We start from the raw sequence: 15,513 nt of genomic DNA on the forward strand, positions 1-15,513 counted from the left end.
CCATTACTTTGTATTCTCTCGCTGCAAACTTTGCTCTCCTCAAGGTCAGTTTCTTTCCCCCTCAGGGGAAAGGGTAAACAGGGAGAGGCGACCTGGCACTAAGGCTAACACTCTTCAATCATAATTGCAATGCTTAGGAGACCTTTCTCCAAGGTATTCCAAACATTGAATTCTGAATATTTGAAAGGTACAATGCATTTTTGTGGAGCAGATAAAGGCTGCTCAGCCTACCCCTCCGTGCTATGCCATAAACCAAGCACTTTAAGAACAACATATAACCAAGTGTTTGTTTTCCAGATAAATGGAATGTAACCATAATAAACTCTAATCTCACTGGAAATAAAGGGCATAGGAGGCCAGAGGGGATAACTTTGCCTGAGCCTCCATGGCTCAGCACATTCCACAGGCCACTGCTGGGTCAGCCGTGGGCTAGTAGGCTGAAACAGGACAGTTTCTCAAATATATAACAGTTTCAAGTACTTTCACTTACTTGGCTGATCTCAGTCTCAGTGGTCTGGTCAGGCCAGTCCACCACGAATGCACTATTGCTAGGATTATCGGCAGGAACCTGATCCATAGATTGCACGCTGCTAGAGGGAGTCTTTTCAGGCTGATGGGATGGAGATGTGAAGGAGGGAGAGAGGAGAAACAAGAAATGGGCAGAGGTAGCAGTGGGCATGGGGTATGGGAAGATACAAAAACGGGAAGAGTGCAGTGAGAAGTTAGACAGCAGACAATATGAAACAGACCCAGAATAAACAAATTTGGTGGACTGGAAATGGCCAATGCTCTTTACTACTAGGTGGATAATGGAGGAAAAGGCAGCTGCAACCATTACCATTACATCCACATTTCTGGCAATAGCGAATTACTGATTGACGTAAATGCTTCAAACTTAGATGCACTGTCGGGCAGTGGTTTACCCAGAGCTTGAAAAAGTTATTTTTGGAATGTAACAGTCAGAACTCCCAGTCACTATGACTAGTAGACATTCTCAGGAGAGTTCTGGGAGTTGTGGCCCACTGAATTTTTTTTAAGCCCTGGCTTTAACAGTTTCAGAACAACTGCCCTAGAGGCCCATTAATGCAAGTATCCAGCTGGTCCATTTCCAACAGAATGCTGTCCTGGCTTTTACCATAGTCACGCCAATCCTTCCACATCTCAAAGTACTCCTCTTATAGTAGCAAATGACTCTCCTCTTCTGCATCATACTTCCTATGCACAGCCTAACCCAAAAAGGCAGCATAACCGTGATATAGACTCTTGTTGGTTGCAGGCGGAGGGATCAGGTCCACATTGTAAATTGTGTAAAAGGAAGGCTAATGTGAAGCGGTCTTCACATTTACTTAATAAAGAAAAGACAGTTGCTTCCACTTCAGCTAGTATGATATTGGGTAATGAATCTAAGGAGGCCAGCCATTCTACAAAGAAAATTCAAAGAGAGTTTTGTGTGAAACTACTGCTATTTTAATCGAAGAAGGCAAATTTTAACCAGAGAAACAAGGATCTCATGCTTAAGCAATTTACTTTCCCTGTTTTAACTTAACATGGAAGAAATTTATGAAAGAGTTAGTGGTATCACTTTATAACTTACAGATAAATAACATACTTTGATCTTTAAGGCCTTTATATTGAGTTTGAAATTTGCAAATGTTTTCTCATTTAATCAGCTAATTGGCAGTTAAACAATTAAATCTTCAACTGCTCGACAACTCTTGTTCCAGTGCAGTTAAATCCAGCTATATAATAATATATTTTTGGTTGAGGATAAAAAGGCAAGCAGGGTGTGATATCCATATATTTCTTGACCTTAAGACTGGAAATCTGGTGCCATTCCTATACTGTACTTTGTAAGGATACATATTGAAAGGCTATCTACTAAATCATTACAAGAAAGGGATGAGGAAAAATAACAAAAAATGTTTGGGACAACAACTGGAAAGGAACTTGAATCAGCTGCTTCAGACAAGGCTACTTCACAAAGGAGGAAAAAGGGAAACAGGAAAAGGTTGGCTCTTTTGAAAGGCCAGTGGCATCTCAAAGGCATATTTTGGCAAATACATGTAACCCAGATGTGCACATTTTAAACATATTAAGCATTATCCTGTAGAGACATAGAATTAATGAAGGCAATAGAGAATATACAAAAATGACAGACAACGATAGTTTGTTAGAAGACAACAGAAAGAAAGCAAGAACTTATGTTTCAACATGCCCAGTGCTGGATTGGTTTTTTGTAACCTTAGTTATCCCAGAGGGAAAATGCCAAACACAAACAAAAAAGAAGGTACATTTCTTCAGCATTGACAAAGAGATACTCCATTTTTGCTATGGATGATTTAGGTACAACAAGGCTAGGAATATATGATACATTTATGCTGAGGATGAGTTAGTTTGATGGGAGCTAAGAACTAAGCATGGTCAACAAGCAGAGACAGTAAGCGACATGCAGCCTTCTGAGGGGAATAAAGGAGCAGTAGAGTCCGCAACTACCATAACAACAAAATTTAAGCTTCACTGAATGCCACTAAAAACACATTCATATCACAGCACAGGAGATGGAGTTTTCCACTCAGAGCACCAGATGAAAGGCAGAAGGTTGTAGTTGTAACCAAGACAGAACAAGGGAGAAAAAGGGAAAGCAGGCATGACAATCTTCGCACGACTGTGACAAGGAAGAAAGTACTTGTACAAGCTAAGCACCGTACAAGCTGTATTAATAGAAATCTTACCTCCCATAAGTCCCAAGGCAAAGACTAAGCATAGCAAAGAAGGGAGGGGACACATATACACAGAGACGTCATTATTTCAGCCAGCACTGAAAGTGCAAACATACAAAGTTTTGATATGCTATTAAGGGTTTACTCCAAGTTAATTTAAGGACAGGAATTTAGTAATATGTTATACACTGACAGCAAACCAAGCATATTGTGTATTATTTTGCCTGCTCATTTCCTTATTGGTGTTCTTTAACTTACCTAGCTACTAACAGGAGATAGATTACTAATTTTAACATCATATTCTGATTTCTGCAGTTGCTATATGAGTTGGAGATCCTTCTACCAATGAGTCATTTAAACAGGCCTCAGGCATTCTGGGAGACCCAAAAGAATCAACCATGTTGTGTTGGTTCTCATTTTAGTAACTTTTTAAAAATATTGTTCCATAAAGCTCTTCTATCAGTAATGCCTGCATGAGCCATCATACAACAAAAAAGAGGAAAAGGTTATGCATTGTAATTTTGTTCAGCCCTGTATGTGCATGAAATCCAGAGATTACTTTCCTATTATTGTGGTCCCCCCGCCTTCAAAAAAAGGTCAATCAAAACCATTTCAAGATTTGCAAGAAGAGTTCTACACAAGGACTAGTGTCATACATTAAGGCTACAAACTTAATGGACTCTCAGGAACTCCAACGGTGACCCTTGGCAAATCTCTGGCCCAAATCCTCCTGCCTAGTTATGATGGTGTAACACAAATGACATAATTAAGACAGTTTGCCATCAAAAATTAAGAAGTCACCGTAGACATTATCTGTTGCATACTGAGTTCTGTTACTCAATGTGCAACTGATAATGTCTACAGTGATTTCTTAACTTAGGACAACTTGATGCCAAAAGTTATGCTAGTTGTGTAGCAACCACAAGAGGATTTTGACTACTCTTTCAACCTGAGTAACATAACCCATAAGATAGACTTGCCTGCCTTATAGGATTGGCCTTAGAATGGCTAAGATAATGTGAGCACATTGTGTAACTATTCAATGTTTGTTATAGAGTGTCAACATCAGTAAGCCTCCAGGGTCACCTCAGCTCCCTATTTGTACATCCTGCAATGGCACTGATGCGGTCTCTGCTGTCTTAATGCAGTCAAGAAATGGTAGTGGAGAACCAACCTGAGCTGCAGGCGTAGGAGACTTCCCTATGGGGCTGTTATCTGGCTTAATAGGGTCAAAATCCAGATCCAACAGGCTTGCTCCCTCCTGGAAGGGCCCAGGAGCATCAAACTTGGCAGCATGAAGGAAGAAAAGCAGTATGCATATTAGTCAGATAGAGAAAGCAGCTGTTAGATGGAAAGTGGTATCCAGGAGCTGAAGGTGCAAAAGATGTGTGTAAAACATTACTGCACAAAAGCAGAAGCAAATGTCCACTGGCAAAAAGTGTGCTTAACGCTTGAGCAAAAACACAACCATGAAAAACAAGGCATCAACATCCTGCATGGCTTGAGCTGTCACACCTATCATGCTACAATCTCAGAGAGTATTGTAAGAACTACTTTTCGTCTATCCAAAGAGAGATCTTAACTGTGGATCTGAAACTCTTGGATCTTAAGCTTTCAACACACCTGTAGAAGCTGTACTCTAGGCACTTCAAGCTTAAAAAGATGAGGAGAGGACTTTCAGAGGAAACATCTGCTGTTAGTATCACAATACATCTGTGCTACCTTGAACCTGGCAATGTATTGCTTTGTTGGCCAGTCCATACTCTAAAGATCTCCACACTATGGTGTTACTTCCAATAGCAACAAACTACCCCAGTTCTATTATACATCTTCTGAGTACATAAAGTCAAGTACAGTATACAGTAATGGATAACATGCCAATTAAGAGAGATATATTAAGGTTTCCTTATCAACTACTATTTTATATAGCCTTAACAATTAGGGTTTTCAGGCACACACCTGCAATACCGACATTTAGTACTTAAGTAATGTCCCTATTCCGGCAAGAATACCCACACTTTCTTCCCACTTCAGCTGAACCTCAAACAGGTTCCATCCACCTCTTTCAGCAGAGCTGTGCTCAAGCATTATTCCTTTACCCCAATATACAGTAGGATAATTCTTGATTCTACTCAAGAGTAATATAACACTTCTGAACCAAACTAAGACACAACACTACAAATGATATCTGAAGCAGTGTTTGGGTGAAAGGATAATTGACCAGCTAACGGATCTTAAACTGTGGGTATTTTCAAGCCAAAGCCATTATAATTTTCACACACTCACATGCGCACAGATACATATACTTCTTAGTTCTTTACTTTCTCCACAGCTGTAACATTTTATCAGCTGCACTTCATTTTTAAATCTTTTGCTTGCTCCTTTCTCTACTTTCTGATAACAAGGAGTGAACTACCAACACTAGAGAGACAGTTCTCTGAATTGCTCTTTCCCCACTCAAAGCAATTAAACCTTAAAACTTAAGCAGTACATGTGATTCGTCATCTGAAGATTTCTTACGCAGGTTCTCCTTGAAGTAAGGCCTTCCAGGCATTTGATTTCCAAGCTCAGCTAAAAATACAGGGGGAGGTGAAAAGAAATAAGTCATGCTGGAATCTTACCTGTTACCTGCACCAGCTGTCCCAAGGGTTTTCTTTCTTGTTAGCTTTCCCTCCCATACTTCCCAAATAATTAACCCAATAAAAAACAGTGTTTTGAATAGGGAGTGCATGGAAGGCAACAGCCACCAGTTTTTCCCAATGGTTTCACTTCTAGGAATCAAACTCCTCTGTTGGAGACCCAAATTCCTTCAGAATGATGGTATCCAGTTTGGGTGATGTGCATTCCAAATAAGTTCCAGTCGGAATGCTATTTTTTTTTTAAACACAAAAATGTACAATGTAAGACATGGTGTAAGAGTTGATGAGGCATGCTACAAGGAAAGAATAGGTGTGGAAGAGGAGGGAAGGCTGCTCAGTGGCCCACGGCTTTCTCAGACATCAAAGGAAACAAGGGATATACAACCAGAATGCCTACTTTTGGGACAGCCCTTTTTTTCACCTGTCAAAAAGACCATTATAAAGTGCCACTTTACTCATTTGGAGTCTTTGATTCCCCCTCAACAGCAAATAATTTTTCTAATCTCTCTTGTCCTTTCTAGCTCCCCATGGTGTGCCCTGCTGCCTCTGTGCTCTTCTTACGTTTCTTCAGAAATAAATAAATAAACAGTGCATATTTGCCCATTTCATTCACAGTTGCTAAATCTGCCTATCCTAAGAGCTAAACAACCGAGCCCATTAGGAGATCTCTGAGTAGAATCATCTCTTCTAATGGTGAAGGTCTGTGTTTTAGGAACCAGCAGATTCATACAGATTGGGAAGGCTGCATCCTGAGAGAGGACATTGAATCCTGCCCTCCCTTGTCTTGTTCCTCAATCTAAATCCTCTCCTCCCTGAAACTATTGTAACTGTACCTTTTCTCTTTACCCCTAACTAAAAGCTGCTACCAAAATAAAATAAAAAAAATAACACCAAGGAGAAGAAAAGGGAACAAAGGAGCAAACACAAGCTCCTGGAGCACCATTTCCCCAAAATCTGAATCAGCCCCATAAGTTGACTACTTAGAAAACAAAGATTGTGGGACACCTTACAATTTTCCACATCATGTCTATTTTGTTTTAAGGCATATTTTTCACTGATGTGGTCAATTTGATTCCAGTTATATCATTCCAGGCAACAGGTACAGCTTCATGCGACTGGATCCAGAGGCAAAGATGGACAATACTTTTATTATACTATTTAAAAAAGGATCACAAACATAAGCTGGCTTTCAACCCCATATAGTTCTTCATCAGGCTGAGCACCACAGACATGTGAACGGTGCAGAGAAAAAAACATAAAAGTTCAAAAAAAATCATGACCAGATATGCAAGTCAGGTTCCCTCATTAGAAGTAAGTTCCAAAATGATGTTAAAAGCTAGCATACAGTTCTGACTTTTTGGTCTGATAAAGGTAATCAATCATCCACCCTTGCCTTCAGACTGTGAACAAAGATCATATTGCTTCTGAAAAAAATATTAATACAATTGAATGTTTCTCCAGACTTCTGGTATGGGCTCACATGACTGAATATTTTCGCACAGCTCCAAAACAAACACACACACTCTCTCCAAAAGTTAACCCATTAAAAACGACAACAACCAGATGCAAGAGAAAAAGATTCTAGCTTGTCCTTTCCCTGCTTTGCTACTTTCCAATCAAGGATGGTCATTTTGCTGCCTTAAACTGACAGCAAAATCATACACCACACCATTCCTAGTCAAGATGCATAATTAAATTATGCTGCCATGCAAAGCAGGGCTACAAGTCCTTTAATAGTTAAAGTGTTGTCATTGGTGCCTTCTTCCTTCCTTCCTTCCTTTTCATGACATTTAAGTTTAGTTACCTGCAGCAGCACCAACTAATAATCATTGGACCAACCCTGCATGTGTGGTTTAGGCCTCTGGCTGCAGAGCCAAAGGTTTGGAGTTCAATTCCCCACTGTGTCTCTTTGACAGAAGCTGGACTTGATGGCTCAGCAGTTCTAAGATGATTATCCGGGAGAAAAATGGAAATACATTCAGTCATATGAGCCACCAGCAAGCGTCTGAATTTGCAGAGCTGGGTGTATGTTTTCTATCTAGGAATTAAGACACAGTTGTTAAGAATGCAAAAGCTCTACAACTTCCAATGAATTCCTGGGAAATCACCCCTAAACAGGAGCCTGTTATTCCTACTTGTTACACTTGCTTACCTCCATTTAAAAGGCTGATTTTGGAACCTAAAGCAGAAGATCTAAATGACAACCCTCTCCCCTCATTTTGGCTGGTTTTAGAGGCTGTCAGAATCTTAGTTGATTCAATGTGTATATATATGCACACTGAATTAACTAAGATTCTGACAGCCTCTAAAACCAGCCAAACCTGCCACCTGATACAATTATCTCACTATGCCTCATGCAAGGCAGGCTCTGTTTGCTTTCACATCTGTTCACTTCTTATTTTCTACTTGGACCTATCTTTTTCCATTAACATTTCTCCAGAGGCAGGCTTTCAAATAGCTCTCAGTATTGCACAACCTGGTTGGTCTCCTTTTTTTTTTCGTAATCATGCATGCTGCCACCACAAACCTCTTACATTTTGTATTCTGAAACTATCGTTTTGCCAAAGGTTCCTCTTTTTCCACTTCTGTTTTGAATCCTTTTCTTCAGTCCACTCACACAGAAGACTTACACACATTTTTTTTTGTTTCTTCATTTGTTTGTGTTCCACCTTGCTGCTGCTACTTTGCTTTGTACTTTAGAAATGACCAATTCATAAATATTTAGAGGCTTCTGACTCTTATATCTCCTTGATTCAACCACGCCTACTACTCCTTTGTTAATTTATCTCAAAAACACTTTAAAGCCATCTTGGACTACAGTTACCATGGCCTGGTGTTTAAAACATTAGATTAAAATATTTAAAAAGTGATAGGTTCATGTATTTGATTCTACTCCAGCCTCAAAGGGAAATCCTAATTGACCTGTTAGCATTATGTGCCCTTTCAGTGTAAACTCTTGTGAGGTGACCCCCCAAATCCCTGCAACCTGTGGCCTACACTTGCCTTTTCTCCCAACTCCAGGCCCCTCACGCAACGTTTCAGCCGTCGAACAGGAGGAAGAGGTAAAAGCCGCAGGCCACCGCACTGAGGTAGGGAAGGAAGAGCGGAATCAGGATACAGAACTGCTAGAGGTGTCATGCAATGCTTTTTATGAATAATGTTTTTTTTAAGTATATATCACAATGATGATTATAGTGATGACTAGGATGATGTGAGTTGTGCAAAATGTAGCCAGAAAACTGATCAGACTGGGCTTCATCTCCCCTCACAGGGATCAGGCAAGTAATCCCTGAGAAAGATCTATTTCCCTAATAATTCTAAGGTCCCGTTTGCCTAATAATTCCCTCAGGCAATAAGCTATAGGACAATGTTTTGCTGTCAGATAGTTTGCCAACAATTCAAAGTTAGCTTGAGGGGCCATGGGAATTCTTAGGAGAAAGTGGATGCTAGTGACTGAAGAACAATGAAGTGAACACTGCAGGATTTGAACTGACCTGTCTGGAGGTTCTCCCTGGAGTGTCTGAAGTGACTGACACAAAACTCATTCATCTCAGGGAATTACTATCAGTACGAATAACCTCCCTACTTTTCCGGCCTTGGACACTATAACAACTATGACAGTAGTTGTTGCTACATGCCAAGTCGCTTTCAATTTAGGGCAACCCTCCTAATGTTTTCAAGGTATGTGAGATGTTTGAAGAGTGGCTTATAGTTTTTCAGAGTATGTGAGATGTTCAAAGAGTAGCTTAGCATTGCTACTCCCCTGAGTTTTCATGGCCAAGGAGAGATTTGAGCAGGTCTCCTGCATCCCATTTCAATCTGCTCCACCACCCTGGCTCTAACAGTAGGCAACTCTAAAACTATGCAGGTACTTCAGCTTACTATTATAAGTGGCTCTGAAAAGGCATGGGCCAGGTTCATATGCACCACAAGCCATATGGAGTCAGGATGTCTATACTAGTGTCTTGTTACATGGTTCTTCCAACAGTGTTCGAACATCATAGGGGCATTGCTTTCAGAGGTTCTGGCACTAGCATGGATATCCTGACTCACATCTTCAAGTGTAGATGTTGCTGGAACTCTTCACCTGGGAGACTTCAAATGTATATACGTAAACTGGAACACAATGATCTGTAAGAATGAAGCTTTCTTCCATGCACATCCCTTGTTGGGGGAGAAATGGGTTTGGTCTTTATGGCCTTAGCTGCCATGAAGGAAGATGTGAAGGAGTATAGTGGGGCCACTCCACACAAGCTGCTTCCTTTTTTGTTTCTGCTTTAGTCACAGACAGGTTTCTGTCCCTGCCCCCCCCCCAAAATTGAGCTCCATACCCCTTTTGCTCAGCTGAAATCTTGTTGTTTCCTCACATCTGCTGTAACCCTCACTGAGCAGTTTTCATGGCCTGACACCTCTACAAAAGGGAAAGGGACATAATAGGAAGTTGAAGCAGACAGAGGAGGGGGCAAGGGACGGCAGGGAAGAAGGAGAAGCTAACCTGTGAGGGGGTTGTCACACTGATCTCTGGGACAAAATTGTCATCAAACAGGTTGATGATGTTCTCCTGCTTCATCTCCTTGGACGGAGTGAGTTTTGGAGGTGGTGGCACAGGAGGGCCTTTCCTCAACTGCATGCAAGCGAACACATGGCGACGGCACAGACAGCAACACCCAAAAAACCAGAGACAGGAACCAGGTTAGCAAAAAATAAAATAAAATAATTAAAACTACAAAAAGAGGGTTTAGAGGGAGATCGAAAAGAAAAAAAAAACACACACACACGGGAGGAGGGAGAAACATTCACACACTTCCAAAAGAAGGCTTTGCATCATTAGTTACACTTCGGGTCGTTGGCAGCGCTCCCTTCTGCAGAGGAGAAGCGTAACACAATTAATATGCATAAGATAAGTCATGCATACGTAATTAGATTTTATGCAACCTTCTAGTATAACAAGGTAGGGATTTACATATTACAATCAAAAAGTGCTGAGGAGCCAGGAAAGACAGCAGCACTACCCTATCTATATAGAGAGACAGAAGATACCCAAGCCAGATCATTTCGTCCATGAAAGATGCATGCTCCCAACATTTCATGACACAAACCTGATGAGTGATGCTGGGTCAACTCCACAACTTACAATGAGTTTCCTGCATGTTAAGCATGGTTGGGATTCAACCATAAGCACTTGGGTCCAGTTTCGTTTTGGAATCATAATAGAGTACCATTGTGACACCCCAGATGGTACAAGAACATTTTGCTGGTTTGGGAATCTCTGTCTCCTACCACATATTGCACTGCACATTTTTTTCTTCCTTTCACGAACATGGTCCAAATGTAGCAGTCTGAGTGGTGTTTCATATTTTATTTTACACAATTACAGCTTTCTCCCCTCCTTTACTTTACTCTCCCCCACTCCTTGTTTTTCTTTCATTTCCCTTCCTAGAACTTCTCTCAACTTTATGCCTCTAAATGAATAGGAAAATTGTAAATTTGCTCGGATGATTCACTCTTCCAGGTAAAATGTTGGAACAGCAGGCTGAATATCTCAAGTGTAAATTTTTTTTTCCAATGAAAACAACGTATGAGCATCTTTTGTTCCCTATTATTACTAGAAGAAGATAGGGACATGCCCTAAAAACATTGCTCAATAAGGGTAGATTTGCAAGTAAGAGGAAGTACTAAAACAACCGTTAAGTTACACACTCACATTTTTCATGTAAAATTCCATGCTACGTTTAGTTTAACTTTTTAAATTACGGGTCTGAATTTAAATGGCTTTGTCCTCTTACAAGTATGTTCATTAACAGACTTAAAAGTGAAATAGGAAGATCAAAGAATAGTCAAGTAAAATGGGGCAACTTGGATACAGGACAAATTTTCTGTGACTGGAGAAATTCAATCAATGCAGCACTTATGTGTATGCAATTTATGCCCCACCATATGTACAACAGAAGATCTAGCAAATGGCCAAGATAATGCTATTGATGTAGCCTGCTTCTAGTGAAAAATAGTCTAATTACCTTAAAATTTCAATTTGTTTTTAATTTTACCTATATATCATATACCTTGATAATCTTAAATTGTGCAACGCTCTAGTACAAATAAAGAAAAAAAAAGAAAAGTGTGTTGCTAATATACTGCCCCATAGCGCTTAATGTACTCTCTGGGCGGTTTACAAGTTAATTATGCAGGCTATACATTACCCCTACTCCCCAGTGAGCTGGGTACTCATTTTACTGACCTCGGAAGGATAGAAGACTGAGTTAACCTTGAGCCGGCTACCTGGGATTGAAGCCCAGGTTGTGAGCACAGTTTTGGCTGCAGTACAGCAGTTTAACCACTGCACCACAAAAAACAACCATTTGACAAGAATTTTGACTGCAGTTTATTTTGGACAGAATAAACAGAATGGAATGGGCCCCATACCATTGGCTTCATATAAGATGGGGAAAATGTAGGCTGCCTGGGAGAATGCTACATAATTTACCGTATGACTCCTTATACTTTAATAAAAATAGAATTAGAAATAAATTCATGGCTTAGACATGAATTTTGAATGAAAGGCCTGTGAGCTCTCTTCTGGTATCTTTAATTTAAAGTTTCTTATTCCCATCCAACCCCCTCTGTTTCCAAGGCTCCCTAAAGACCCCTTTCCCGCTGGACCTCCAGGCTCTCAACAGGACAGTCTTCTGACAAAAACTGGCTGAAGTCTAGATGTCTTACAAGGAAAGGGTATTCTATCTGGAAAAATATTAAGTCCCTCGGATGCCCTCTTCAAATGCTATTCATGATTTTTAGAAAAGAAATAAATAATATTTTTCTGCTCCGTCCACTGAACTTGCATTAGAACTCTACTGAGAAATAAAGAACTCCGCTTCAGCATTTTGGCATGTAGGCGATTTTTTTTTTCATTTATTGCCAGTGTTACAGGTAAATCATCCTGCATTCAGGTAATGTGGTTAAATGCTTGTTTAGAAACCAGAAGCTTTACTCAGAGGAATTCTCACCTTTCTGTACATTTTGCTGTACGCTTTTTGCTACATATTTATTATTTTAGCTTTTGAAATTGCTGTGGTTCTTCTTGATATTTTCTTTTAATTTGAGGTTTTTCAGTAATTTAAGTGCATGTTTTCTCAATAAGCAAGTGCACTTTATGTTTCCATAAAATTGTTGTCAGATAAGTTATTTGTTTTCCCTCTTCAAGTTTAAAAAGCTTTATATTTTAATTATGCAATATCTCTGTAGGTGAGTAGGAAACAGCATTATGAACAATAGCATTTGAAGTTACCTCTGGCAGAATAAAAATGTCAGGATTTAATGTGTTGAAAAGGAGGAATAAAAACAAGTGAGACTGCAGGTTTAAGAAGTATTTTTGCTGACTCCTACTTCTCAGTAGTAAGCCAAGGTACACAAAGGTGTAGAATAGGAAGTTGTCAATTTTGAAAATACCATTCACTGGGCTGAATAGGGCTTAGCTGAACTCTAGTCTGTCAACACTGCCATATCTTCATACAAAGACTCATGCTGAAAGTTTCCAGATTTTATTTCTTCCTCAACACACCCAGTTTACTAATTCACTGACAGATAGCAACTTCTGGATTGTGTCAGAGAAGGTCTATCAGAAGCATTCCTAAGTGATTAACAGCTTTCCTTCTTTGTAGGTGACCTACTTATATTCTATTTGAAATTCCTGTGAAGAAATGAATGTGTCTTTCCTTCTGCTGGTTTAAAAATCCGGTGTTTTATGGTCCTTTGGATCTGCCCCTAGTGTGTGAGCACAAAGAATTATAAGGCTAAGATCTGGCTGCAAATGCATTGGGAAAAAACACCAGCTGATGGCAGTGTTTTACAATAAATTTTCTGTTTGTTCTTCGCCTTAATCAGTCCCCACTGATATAACTATAAGAATGCATCTTATATATTCTGCCTATTTCATTTTATTTTATTGATTGATGTTCTTTAAAGAACTGGGGAGAAAAGGCAAAACACAGGCAGCTGGAGGTCATAGAATATAAGCAACCTTTTTGTTCAGGTTACACACCCCAATCTCTCTATAATATAGATTCTGCAAGGTTATATATTGGTTTAAAAACTTACTTGATTCAAGTCAACAAAGGAAAAAAGGAGTGTGCATGTGTGCCCTTGGTAATGTTGTAGTTACTGCACCTTTGCTATCACTGTCTGCAACAGAGAGCAACCATCCAAGTACTCCAGATAAGTAGGGGGGAAAGTTCCTCCAAAAGTCTAAGAGGACAGTTAACTGGTATCATTTGAGTCAAGTATGGGAAGGAAGTAGCCCTTCAAAAGTTGGTGGATTGCAACACCCATCATCCTCCACTATTGGCTAAGGCTAATGAGACATGCAATCCAATAATATCCAGAGAAGATGAAGATGAAGATTATATTAGGAAGAGGACACCAATCATGATGGACTGGTATCAGTGAAGCCAGCTCTTGAGGAATTCAAGACTTCCTTGGATTTTAAGGCTTGGAAAGAAAGGTTGAAGTGTGTCAAGTCCAGACAGACGAATTTATTCAATCAGCATGGCCAAATCTAGTGACACCTTAAAGAATAATGGTGAGCTTTTGTTGGATAACTGTTTCAAGTTCTGTTCAAGTGAAACTGGATCAAAAGTCTAAGTATTTTATTTACTTTTTAATAAATATAATCTTATAAATTGGATGGGGGAGAAGCCCAGTATCTAGAAGGCTGCATGCTCCCAATCCTAATCTAAGAGGAAGACAATCATAGGTACCAGAATGACAAATCTATTTTATTCATGGATACCTTACCTGTATTGTAGCACTGATTATTACAATGGCATGGGTATTGTGGATTTGACTGTTGTTATTCACTTCAGACTCTTTATTTAATGAAAGTGCAGGATATAAAGGTAACAAATAGTGTAAGAGCTAATCTTGTCAGCATAAAGAACAATGGTTTTTTTTAAAAAAAAAAAACCCTGCAAAACCAGAAATCCAATATCTGTTCTATTTCCATAAACAGTAAGTCTAGTTTACTGGATGAAATTACCATTTTAATTAATCCAAAGCAGCTAACACAGTTATAGGTTAATATGCTATTGAAAAACTCCCTGTATAGACTTCATCCTTCATTTTCAAAGAAATCCATTTCTATCAGATTTATCATTTAGGGAGAGAAAAAGAGGTGAATGGTAAAGGCTGAACAGTAGCATGCTGATGGATGTGTGTGTTGCTAACTAGCCCAAAATGAGCCCAGAATATACAGGAACAGTGGAGGCAGGTTAGCTGTTCCTTAAAACTCAGCTGGAAGCCTTGAAATCATCTCATCCCCATACAAAAAAATTTATCACTTTTAGACCTTACCCTCTCATTCAGACATGAGATAGTGTAGAAAAGAAAACAGGATCAATATGAAAAATACAGCTAGAGGAGCCAAGGAATTATAGTAGAGCTTCCTTTGAGGAATATTGTACATGTAAATATTGACATTAAGAAAAGCTACCAAAAACATAATGCACAGATATAAATGTGCTGATTAATATGAGTAATTGCTCTGCAAGACAGGCCCATACAAAAGCCTAAAAAGTTTAGGTAATTATGTAATGGATGGCACTTTTTCTGAAAAATCTCCATGGCTATCATGTCATCAGCCTTACATAGTTCAAGTTACAGAACAGGATATCATATAGTCTCCAAAACATCTAGAGGGCCAAAGATTCCTCATCTGGGCTACCATCAGTTTTTAAATGGGAGCAGATGTACCACCTGCATTTCTTAATCTCAACTGTCTGAAATAGCAATAATTGGGATTTGAAACATGGAGACTGTGAGTGATTAGTGCTCCAGTGCTTTTCCTGGAAAATACTATTATCTCAATCCAACTAGGTTGCCAAAAATAGCATACTTTCACAAATATAGTCCTAGATGGCTGGAGAAGTCACACACAGAAACAAGTCCTTTAATTCTGGTTGACCTCCCTGGATCCAATTTGCAGGACTGTATATATTGCAACTTTTCAAATAAAGCAGACACTCCACCTACCAGCTGCCTGGACTGATATTTATATCAGAAGTGCCACTGAGTTACTTTCATAATGAAATGCCTGTAGTTGAACTTTTAAGGTTTTCCACATCCAAGTTTAATGCACTCCGTAATATCTGGACACAGTCTAT

The 15,513-nt window shown here is 39.5% G+C and overlaps 1 protein-coding gene across 44 annotated transcripts in view; it reads right to left on the minus strand.

Moving 5' to 3' along the window:
• Nucleotides 1-15,513, minus strand: part of BIN1 (bridging integrator 1) — a 130,075-nt gene that overhangs the window by 21,165 nt on the left and 93,397 nt on the right. For 8 of the 44 annotated variants that reach the window (XM_078379375.1, XM_078379180.1, XM_020805353.3 and 5 more), the window contains 4 exons: nucleotides 9,855-9,983; nucleotides 3,895-4,005; nucleotides 2,733-2,756; nucleotides 491-610 (listed from right to left, as the gene is read on the minus strand). The exons of 7 other annotated variants lie outside the window; for them this stretch is intronic. In XM_078379375.1, coding sequence (XP_078235501.1) covers nucleotides 491-610; nucleotides 2,733-2,756; nucleotides 3,895-4,005; nucleotides 9,855-9,983 — 384 coding nt within the window. Of the gene's footprint in view, nucleotides 1-490; nucleotides 611-2,732; nucleotides 2,757-3,894; nucleotides 4,006-8,362; nucleotides 8,444-9,854; nucleotides 9,984-15,513 lie in introns of all 44 variants that reach the window. 29 more of the 44 variants (XM_078379694.1, XM_078379524.1, XM_078379452.1 and 26 more) reach the window with 5 other exon arrangements.

The sequence above is a fragment of the Pogona vitticeps genome, chromosome 1 (genome assembly GCF_051106095.1).
Source record: "Pogona vitticeps strain Pit_001003342236 chromosome 1, PviZW2.1, whole genome shotgun sequence".
NCBI classification, from domain to species: Eukaryota; Metazoa; Chordata; class Lepidosauria; order Squamata; family Agamidae; genus Pogona; species Pogona vitticeps.